The following is an 11,131-nucleotide window of genomic DNA, read 5'->3' as shown; positions in this document are numbered from 1 at the left end:
CGACTCAAATCCCTTCTTCATCGGGGATCCCGCCGACTCAAGCTCCTTCACCGTCGGGGGTCCCGCCGACTCAAATTCCTTCTCGAGTCCCCTCTCAAGTCCCCTCTCAAGTCCCCTCTCAAGTCCCCTCTCAAGTCCCTTTTCAAGTCCCCTCTCAAGTCCCCTCTCAAGTCCCTTTTCAAGTCCCCTCTCAAGTCCCTTTTCAAGTACCCTCTCGAGTCCCCTCTCAAGTTTCTTCTTGAGTCCCCTCTCGAGTCCCTTTTCAAGTCCCCTCTCGAGTCTCCTCTCAAGTCCCCTCTCAAGTCCTCTCTCAAGTCCCTTCTCGAGTCCCTTTTCAAGTCCCCTCTCGAGTCTCCTCTCAAGTCCCCTCTCAAGTCCCCTCTCATGTCCCTTCTCGAGTTCCTTTTCAAGTCCCCTCTCGAGTCTCCTCTCAAGTTCCCTCTCGAGTCCCTTTTCAAGTCCCCTCTCGAGTCACTTTTCAAGTCCCTTCTCAAATCCCTTCTCATGTCCCTTCTCTAGTCCCAACTCATGTACCAACTCCATGTCCTGTGTCGTTGGGGGTTCCGCTGAGGGTCCTGCCAACTCCATGTCCTGTATTGTTGGGGGTTCCGCTGAAGGTCCTGCCAACTCCATGTCCTGTTTCGGGGGGGCGTGTGGCGCAGTGGATAGAGCGTTGGTGTTTGGATCAGGGGGAGCACAGGTTCAAACCCCACTGCAGTCAGCATGTCGTTGTGTCCCTGGGCAAGACACTTCACCCCAAATTGCTCCTGTGGGGATCATCCACAGTATTGAGTATGTAAGTCGCTTTGGATAAAAGCGTCTAACAAGTAACAACTAATATGTAATGTTTCGTTGGGGGTTCCACCGGATTTCCTGCCAACACCATATCCTGTCCTGTTGGGGGTCCCGCCGACACCTGCTCCGCCGGATTTCCTGCCAACACCATGTCATGTCCTGTTGAGGGTCGTGCCAACACCATGTCCTGTCCGTCCGGGGTCCCACTGACACCAGCCCATGTCCCGTCCAGGGTTCCTGTCCGGACAACACTGGTTCCTGTTACGCCGTTGGCTCTGCCGGCTATGAACTCTGTCTTGCTGGGTGTCTCGCTGACACCAGATCCTATTCCGCCGGTGGTCCAGTCGGCCACGAACCCGGTCCGTCCTTGTGCCCGGCTCCCTGACTATGCCCGCGACGGCCTTAGCCGCTTCTCTGCCTCTACATTGCCACCGGGCCGTCCGCCCGAGACTCCTTCCTGGTCCTCTGCCTTGCCCCGGGCCGTCTGCCCGAGACCACCTCCTGTTCCTCTTCTTTGCCCCCTGGCCGTCCGCCCGAGACCACCTCCTGTTCCTCTGCCTTGCCCCCGGGTCGTCCGCGCCCGAGACCCCTTCCTGGTCCTCTGCCGTGCCTCCGGGCCTCCAAGCCTCCGGACCCCCTCCACCCACCCTTTTGGAAGTGTTGGACTTTGGTTGAATGTCTTCAATCCGTCCCTTGAGGGGGGGGTTCTGTCACGATCTTAGTTTTGTCTGTCTTGTCATGGGTTTTATTTTGCAATTCTGTTCTCCCGGTGTCTTGTCTTCCTTCCTGTGTTTTCCCTCCTGTGTCTGATTGTCTGATTGTGTTCACCTGTTGCCCATGTGTTTCTGCCTCCCCTGCCCAGCTGTGTCTTGTCCTGTGATTACCCTTCTTTGTATTTAGTCGTCCCCTGTGCTCCTTGTTGGTTCATTGTCTTTCCTGTCTCCCTCCATGTTGGTCACGGTCAGTTTTTGTTTTGATGCTGCCTTGTGCTACAGTACCTGTTTATTTTCATTCATGTTTTTTCAGTCATCAGCTTTTGTTTAAATAAAGCTCGCCTTTTGTTCCTTGACCTTTTTGCCTTTTTTTTGTATTCTGCATTTGGGTCCTACCTTTTTCAACGAATCCTGACATGATGGTAATCAGACACATAATAATATACACATAATAGACACTAAACCTGTGTATGTTTTTCTGATTTTCTGATGTAAAGTATATATCATATAAAATGGTATTAACCCAGTTTTTTTATTTATGTCATAGTTACAGTGCATAGCAATGGGACACGATACCCTGATAAGACTTTATATGATATGATGTGACATGAGGCATTAATTCATTAATATCTAAATACATCACATTGATGCATTTAACTTTGAAATGCAAAGTAAAAGTTGATTATTTCTGTTTATTTATTTAATATCAGTTGGCAGGATTGAAGCACAACATTGAAGTGAAGCAGTTGCGTTAGGCCTGAGATTCCGGAACAGCCCTTTATATCATAATAAGACCCTGAACCAGATTTTGGTAGTGATTACTCTTTTACAACATTAAACAAACTTGTGTTTATATTTAAAAAAAGCAACCTTTTAAAAAGATTAAAAAAAAGTAACACTATATAATTTAATTGATGCTAATTTAACTGCTAAGCACAGCGTCGGCTCTGGAACCGTAATCCAATCGGGGTTGGACTCTATTCTTCTCCGGAGTTTCCCAAGGTGTCAGGCGGCGGGTGGGTATTCCTCACAAGCAGGGCCGGCCCTGACCAATTTGCTGCCCTAGGAAATATTTTAGCTGGCCTTTAGCTTAGCGGTGGTGACGTGAAGTCATGTGACCGTGCTGCAGTTCATTTATAGCCCAACTTTAGCCCCCTTTAGCTTAGCGGTGGTGACGTGAAGTCATGTGACCGTGCTGATGATGAGTTGTGGTGTGTGTGTCTCACCTGGAGCTCCGCAACGCCTTTTTATAATCTGAAACACTGTCGCTGCACGCTCAACGGCTTTCATTAAAGATCACAGTGTTTCTGTGCTACATAGAAACACCTCTGGAAAATATAAAATAAACTTTTTAGTTTTGCTGTTTTGGATTCATAAATACGAGTAACATGACTTCCTATTAAACTGTGCAGCCTTTTCACTTTAAAACTATGATATTTACAGGCCAAACCATTAATTTATAATAAAATAAATGTGAATGGCAGGCCTAGTTCAGACTTTAGGGGGCATCACATTTTGTATAGTTTAATAATTTCTTTCTTGGCCCATGCTACACACTTTTGCTGAGTTTCATTAAAAGTGTTTGTGTAATCCTACAGACAGACAAACCAAACTGAAAACACTGTCAGAGTAATAAGAGTCATGAAACGATACGTAAAAACCAAGTTCATAATATTTTCTTTTAATATTATTCTGGATATAATCACTATTTACAGCCTTAATGCATTCATACATTGAAATATAAGATGTATTTTGGAACAATGCAGTTCATTGAAGCCTCAATTATAATAACTTGATTTACACTATGGGTCAGGGGTATTTCTGTAGATACACTGCTATCCAGTCACTTCAACATAATCAACACCGTGTCATTTGGCATCCATTGTAACGACTTTACTCTTATGAAACAGAGCCATAACCCTCTGCCGGACCTCTTTGATCTGCAGGCCGTAGATCAGAGCGTTCAGGGCGGGCAGCACCACGTGTAGCATGACCGACGCCACCTTTCTGTGGGCCGCCAGCTGAGGGAAGCGGTGCAGAATGATGATGATGAAGCCGGACACCAGCAGGATGGCGTAGACGGCCAGGTGTGTGGCGCAGGTCTGCAGTGCTTTTCTGTTCAGAGTCTTGTTCTTACTGCGCAGACAAACCATGGCGATCCTCAGGTAGGTGACCGTGACGCTGCCGATGGACGAACCCAGCAGGACCACGGTGTATCCAAGGCCGTAGATGTTGTTGATGAGCACGCTCTCACAGGACAGCTTGAATAAGGAGGCGTTATTGCAGGAGAAGTGGACAATAATCCACCTACAGCGAGACAGACGCACACTGAGGCCGATGAGGATCCCCACCATGGGGAGGGGGATCACCCACGCCCACACGGACAGAACCAGCACCATCCTGTGGGTCATGATGGTGGCGTAGCGCAGAGGGTTGCAGATGGCCACGTAGCGATCGAACGCCATGATCATGAGCACGGTGTGAGAGGCGCTGGCGTGGAGGTGGACGCAGAAGGCCTGGACAACGCAGTCCATGTACCGGATGACCCGCTGCGAGTCCGGCGTCAGGAGGTCCCGGAGAACATGAGGGATGATGATGGTGGCCCCGAACACATCGTTGATGCTCATGTTGCACAGCAGGAGGTACATGGGCTGGTGGAGGCCGCTGCTCCTGAAGATCAGCACCACCAGGCCAATGTTGGACACCATGATGAAGATGTATACGATTAGGAGAAGGATGAAGGAAGGAATATAAGACTGGGAGGGGATATTGAACCCTTCTAGGATCAGGATGTCTTTACCAAAAGTGCTGTTTTCCATAGCTTTATATCATGTGGCAATACAGACTTTTATATGTTCAAAGTTATATAGAGTTACAGTTGCAGAAAATCAAAGACATGTACCTGAAGATCTTTAAAAAAAGTCTTAATAAAGTTACCACACTGAATCTAAATGTGTTCACATCACAATAACAATGACTCACTGTAAATAAGACGCATACATTTGGTTATTTTTGTTATATCAGTTCATTAAATGGTTGATTCACCTAAATTGAAATAGTTCAATTTAAAATGGTATTTCAATATTGGATGAAGTTACACAATGAAGAGTTGTTCCTGAAGGTCGTTAGTTATTGACAGTAACATATGCTATTAGCAACAAAAAACAACTTTACATTCTCATATGTCTACAAAGTCAACATCTACACTGCTCCTAGTACTAGACTCCTACTACTAGGATGGGTTAAATGCGGAGGCCAAATGTCACTGTGTGTGCTGTGTGCTCTGCATGTGTGACCTTTAAAGAGGGTTTCATCCCTCCGATTCTATCTATCTATCTAGTTCATAAAATGGTTGATTCACCTTTTTTTTTAAAAGGTTAAAATGGTATTTAAAGATTTGATGAAGTTACACAATGAAGAGTTGTACCTGAAAGTCGTTTCTACAAAAGACACATGTTTGTAGAGTTATTGACAGTAACATAGACACTGATTCTGCAAAGACAAAGTGTTAATTTTAAGCTCAACATAGAACAGGTTTCAGATCAGATCAGGAAAAAACTCCAATAACAACCTTGAAATGGGGAGAAAATGTGAAAGGAAATAGCAACAGAGGAGGGATCCCTCTTCCAGGACAGACGGATACATCCCTGTTGAACAGTTTTCAATGTCATTTTTCAATGCTATGAGAAACAAAAAAACACTTTACATTCTCATATAATGCATTAAAGTGATGGTAGAAACAAACACACCAACAAGACATGAGAATTGAAACTGTAGCTGGTTAAAATTGGGGTAAACAAACATTCAAAGGAAGCTTGAACACTGAGAAATCCTATAAGCTACTACAGTAAATAAAAGATATGTGAATGTACATTCATTAAATAAGCACAATGTCTAACAGCAGCTGCTTAGACACAGTCCTGCCTCCACCTCCGACCAGAAGTGAAGACTTTTATTTGGTGCATCGCTCGTTGATAGGTCAATGGTAACTTGGCAACAATGAAGCTTCATTATGTGTATCTAATGAAGGTTCATTCAAGATATTGGCAGGAAGGGTGGCTAAGTGACTAAATATCTTGGGGTTTGCTCGTGTGTTGACCAAGCAGCAACCTCCGGTTATATCTTTAAATGGTCACTTTAGGGCTCTGAAAGTGAGATAATCCCCATAGACCCCCATGGTAAAAGGCCCAACCCTAACCCTATACAAACATGTTTGCAGCCTGGTGGAAGAAAAAAAAAATGTCTGGCCTATTAATAACAGCTATACCGAGGTTTACATTTGTATATAACTTGCCTGTTGAATATAAATGTAATGATGCAGGAATGAGTCCTAAAACCCGTAAATTAGTCAGCATTTTGTCACCTTCAGTCCCCTGGTCTGTAGGTCAATGGTTTTTGTTTTTGGTTGTTATCCTGAAATAAGGTCTGTGGTTAACACAAGCTGAAGAGGTTAGAATTCTATGGCATAAAATACGTCAGTAAATACCCAACTGGTGAATTTCAAGATGGCGGTTGCTAACAAGTGTCTAAATGAGACAACTAAACATCATCACGCCCAACATTAGCCACCTTTAGCTTAGCGGTGGTGACGCAAAGTCATGTGACCGTGCTGTAGTTCCTTTATAGCCCCACATTAGCCACCTTTAGCTTAGCGGTGTTGACGTGAAGTCATGTGACCGTGCTGTTGTTCCTTTATAGCCCAAAATTAGCCACCTTTAGCTTAGCGGTGGTGACATGAAGTCATGTGACTGTGCCATAGTTGCTTTATAGCCCAACATTAGCCACCTTTAGCTTAGCGGTGGTGATGTGAAGTCATGTGACCGTGCTGTAGTTCCTTTATAGCCTAACGTTAGCTTTTTACTTCAGAAATCATAAAGTGGTGTTAATATGTGGAGATCATCACGCTTAACTAAACGTTTAAGAATCATAAACGTTTGCTTGACACACAGATTATTTTCTGACATAATCCAAAAAAGAAATCCCATTGGTTTAAACAATTCAATATAGGCCTGCAATATATATATACAAGTCAAATTGTACATGGATATGGATTCTCATGGATATGCAGATATACGCGGTTCTGGGTGTGCACATCAGCATTAAAGAACATTGTACACTATTGGAAAGGGTGTGTGAGTGCAATCAAGGCCCTTTAACAGTCATTATGTCATTTTACATATTTATGCTGCAACATTAAACTGATGAACACAGCACCTTTACCTAATGCGTCAAACATTTAAATAGTGGTAGTTTTATAACATATATTATTCTGAAATGGGGTAACCTTTTGTACTTTAAGAATATTTGATAATTTGATAATGCTAATAATTTACTACCTATAGTAGTTTAACTTTACTTTAAATTAAGTTTTGAAAACTATGAGAATGAAGAGAGGTGATTGAAGATGAGAAATTATTGTATATGTATGTATAAATGTAAATGTAAGTAGGAATAACTTGCATAATGACTTAAAGGACAATCATTGATCAAGTAAGGGGTGGGAATTAATAAGCATTTGCTTCCTCCTACTCCCTTTCGGACACATATGATTTTTTTTAATTATTATTATTATTATTAATATGAAGACTTTTTTTGTTGACTATATAAATATTATCGTGAATGTGGATAAATACTGTATTTTAACAATACGGTATTCTGTTTTTCACATTTGTTATTTTTTTTTTTTTTTTTTTTTTTTTAATCTGTTCGAAATAAAAGATTGAAATGAAAAAAAAAAAATGAAATGAAATGCTGGATTTTCTACACTCGATGCTTTCACTGAAGGACTTAGCTGGGAACTTGAAGATATCGTTTAGTGTTTTGTTTTTCTGCATTTGCTGAAACCTTCTGACAGAACCGTCATGGTTTACATCATTAAACAATCCTAAAAATGTTTGACAACCAAACATGACTTCTTAAAAAGAATAAATTGTAACTAAGATGTAATGAAAAGGCAATTTCCCCAGAGTATGGTCAATATAATTTATCATTCTTAATAAATATGTTTGTGAACTCTGCAAATCTGTTACTCAACTACATTTTTAATCCAATATCTCTTAACTTTGTTGATTTCATCTTGTCACTTTGATAATGCATTCACTTTCCTGACACATCTAGTTTTTTTTAAATTGTGCTGTTTATTAATATGCATGATTCTCTGAAAAATATTTCCATGACTGACAAGGTTTATTGATGATGACAACCCTATTTATCTTTCAACACCTTTATGCAAAAATATTTTATTTACAACAACAGTGCCCTTTCAACATGATTCCTGCAGAAGCGTTATCAGTTTATTTCATTTGAACCACACGTCTGCTGTGAAACAAAGTGGCAATCCTCTGCTTTATCTGTTTCATCTGCAGCCCGTAGATGACGGCGTTGAAAGCAGGCAAAGTGGCTTCACATAAAACAGACACCACCTTCCTGTAGTCCGACATCTGAGGGAAGCGGTGCAGGGTGATGATGATGAGGGCGGACGCCAGCATGAAGACGTACACGGCCAGGTGAGTGGCGCAGGTCTGCAGCGCTTTGCTGTTCAGAGCCTTGTTCTTACTGCGCAGACACACCATGGCGATCCTCAGGTAGGTGAGCGTGACGCTACACATGGAGGATCCCAGGATGACCACGGTGTATCCGAGGGCGTAGATGTTGTTGATGAGCACGCTCTCGCAGGAGAGGTTGAACAACGAGGCATTGTCGCAGAACGGGTTGGGTATCACCCTCCTGCAGCGAGACAGACGCACGCTGAGGCCGATGAGAATCGTGACGCCAATGAATGTGGTCGCCCACGCCCACACCGACAGACCCAGCACCATCCTGTGGGTCATGATGGCGGCGTAGCGCAGCGGGTTACAGATGGCCACGTAGCGGTCAAACGCCATGATCATGAGCACGGTGTGAGAGGTGCCCGCATAGAGGTGAACACAGAAGGCCTGGAAGGCGCAGTCGATGTAATGGATGTAGCGCTCTGGTTGAGGAATGAAAATGTCACGGAGAACATGCGGTGTGACAATCGTAGCCCCAAAAATGTCATTAATACTCATGTTGCAGAACAGCAGGTACATGGGCTGGTGCAGGCTGCTGCTCGTACAGATCAGCACCACCAGCGTGATGTTAGACACCAGAGCAAAGATGTAGATGAAGAGGAGGAAGATGAAGGAGGGGATGGTGGACTGGGGGGAGACCTTCAACCCCTCCAGGAGGAGAATGTCCTCATTCAGAGTCAAGTTTTCCATGTCTATGTAAAACTGCATTTGTCCCTGCAAAGTTTCTGATAACAGCAAAAAGGTTTTACAAAGCAAACAGGAATGGGCTGAGCGACATGTACTACATTAAATAAACTGGATATTTATTACCAAATACCTTATATCAACATTGCGTATTGTACGATTAACTATTGCAGCTTTCAGCGTAAAGAATCAGTAATGTGGACACAATGACTTAATAGGTAGAAGCTAGAAAAGAGACATCACGTTATTGTAATGCAGACATTAAACAACAGGACAATACAACACTAAATCTGACATCATATTACAATGTTGATATATGTATACTCTTCTTATTACACTCTATGTTCTCGTCTTCATCATAAATATTTCAGTTTCTTCACAATTGTCACAATAATTCAGTGTTTCTGCAGCTAACCCTAACCCTGGATTCCCTGATCCCATGGATGTCCATTCAGACACACAACAAACAACACAGGTTAGAAGCATTTACAGTTCTGATGAAGATGAATACAAGGCAACATATTTCAAGACATGTCATTAGTACTCAGCCTGTAATCAAGAGCAATATCTTACCTGGAGTATTGCATATTAATATTAAAGCTTTTCCAAATCTTATTTTTGATGTCTTAAGAGCAGATTGAATCGCCCCCTGCATCAAGGACTTTGTACAATGCAAATAAAGGATACACGCTGTTATTAAAGAATAGCTACATATTGCTGAGGTACATTTACACACATACCATCTCCAGCTGCAGTGGGGTGTAAGCATTATCTTGTTGCATCCCCTCCACCTAAGACCCAACTTGTAAAAGCTGCAGCACTTTTATTCAGTGCACTGGAGGCTTTTACCTGGAAGTCAGCTGTCACTTAGTAACAGGTGACTCGCAGCATCACCCATGTGTCCATAGTGATGGTAATCATACAAATAATAATATACACATAATAGACACTAAACCTTTGTATGTTTTTTGGATTTTCTGATGTAAAGTATATATCATATAAAATGGTATTAACCCAGTTTTTTTATTTATGTCATAGTTACAGTGCATAGCAATGGGACACGATACCCTGATAAGACTTTATATGATATGCTGTGATATGAGGCATTACTTCATTTGTATCTAAAATACATCACATTGATGCATTTAACTTTGAAATGCAAAGTAAAAGTTGATTATTTCTGTTTATTTATTTAATATCAGTTGGCAGGATTGAAGCACAACATTGAAGTGAAGCATTTGCGTTAGGCCTGAGATTCCGGAACAGCCCTTTATATCATAATAAGACCCTGAACCAGATTCTGGTAGTGATTACTCTTTTACAACATTAAACAAACGTTTGGTTATATTCCGAAAAAGCAACCTTTTAAAAAGATTTAAAAAATGTGAATATATATAATTTAATTTATGCTAATTTTACTGCTAAACACAGCGTCAGCTCTGGAACCGTACTCCTTGATAGGGATTGGACTCTATTTATTCTCCAGAGTTGCCCAAGGTGTGAGGTGCCGGGTGGGTGTGGGGATACTCACAAGCCCCCGGTTGGGTGCCGCTTTGTAGGAGTTTCCCCCAGTGGACGAAAGTGGTTGCCTCCCTACGCCTGCGGGTTATGTGGGGTAAAACTCTGACTGTTGTATGTGCTTATGCACCAAACAGTAATTCAGAGTATTCAGCCTTCTTGGAGACCTTCGAAAGAGCTTCGCACGACTATGGGGCTCCTAAAGGGGGACTCCTTAGTCCTGCTTGGAGACTCCAACGCACATGTGGGCAATGATGGAGACACTTGGAGGGGTGTGATTGGGAGGAACGGCCCCCCTGATTTGAACTCAAGCGGTGCTTTGTTACTGGACTTCTGTGCTAGTCATCGATTGGCCATGACAAACATGTTCGAACATAAGGCCGTATGTTTTGGACACTCGAGTGCAGAGAGGGAGCTGTCAACTGATCAGCATCTGGTGATGAGTTGGGTCGAGTGCCAGGGGAAGCCTCTGGACAAACCTGGTTAGCCCAAACGTGTATTAAGTGAACTAGGAATGTAGGGTGCTTTATGCAGATGATGTGGTTCTGATGTCTTCATCAGTCTGCAACCTTCAGCACTCACTGGATCGGTTCGGAGCCGAGTATCTTCGTCACAACGGTGCGGTCAAGCTTCTGCAATACCGCTCCGACTGCTCTGATACTTGCGGGCCCATCTCATGCTCCATTGCAGTCACTTTGAGTCGCTGATGAGGATCAGCAACTCCAAATCTGAGGCCATGGTTCTCAGCAGGAAACAGTTGCACTGTCTACTCAGGGATGGATCCTAAGGCAGTGGCGGTTCTAGAACATTTTACACAGGGTGGCAAAGGGGGGGCAAGACGTCATGCCAGGGTGGCATGGAAGGGTGGACAGT

The 11,131-nt window shown here is 43.1% G+C and overlaps 2 protein-coding genes across 2 annotated transcripts; both read right to left on the bottom strand.

Moving 5' to 3' along the window:
* Positions 1 to 3,376: 3,376 nt before the first annotated feature.
* LOC117469519 (putative gustatory receptor clone PTE03) lies at positions 3,377 to 4,327 on the bottom strand. The gene has a single exon (XM_034113947.1). It carries the CDS (start codon positions 4,325 to 4,327, stop codon positions 3,377 to 3,379), a length of 951 nt encoding a protein of 316 aa, XP_033969838.1.
* A 3,474-nt stretch (positions 4,328 to 7,801) lies between these two features.
* On the bottom strand, positions 7,802 to 8,746 carry LOC117469610 (putative gustatory receptor clone PTE03). The gene has a single exon (XM_034114054.1). It carries the CDS (start codon positions 8,744 to 8,746, stop codon positions 7,802 to 7,804), a length of 945 nt encoding a protein of 314 aa, XP_033969945.1.
* Between the last annotated feature and the right edge of the window lie 2,385 nt (positions 8,747 to 11,131).

Source organism: Trematomus bernacchii, unplaced genomic scaffold, assembly GCF_902827165.1.
Source record: "Trematomus bernacchii unplaced genomic scaffold, fTreBer1.1, whole genome shotgun sequence".
NCBI lineage: Eukaryota > Metazoa > Chordata > Actinopteri > Perciformes > Nototheniidae > Trematomus > Trematomus bernacchii.
This window is presented reverse-complemented; position numbering and strand designations above follow the sequence as displayed.

What these genes read in the sequence shown, in the direction of transcription:
- LOC117469519 (XM_034113947.1), bottom strand. Translation starts at nt 4,327, where the DNA reads ATGGAAAACAGCACTTTTGGTAAAGACATCCTGATCCTAGAAGGGTTC.
- LOC117469610 (XM_034114054.1), bottom strand. Translation starts at nt 8,746, where the DNA reads ATGGAAAACTTGACTCTGAATGAGGACATTCTCCTCCTGGAGGGGTTG.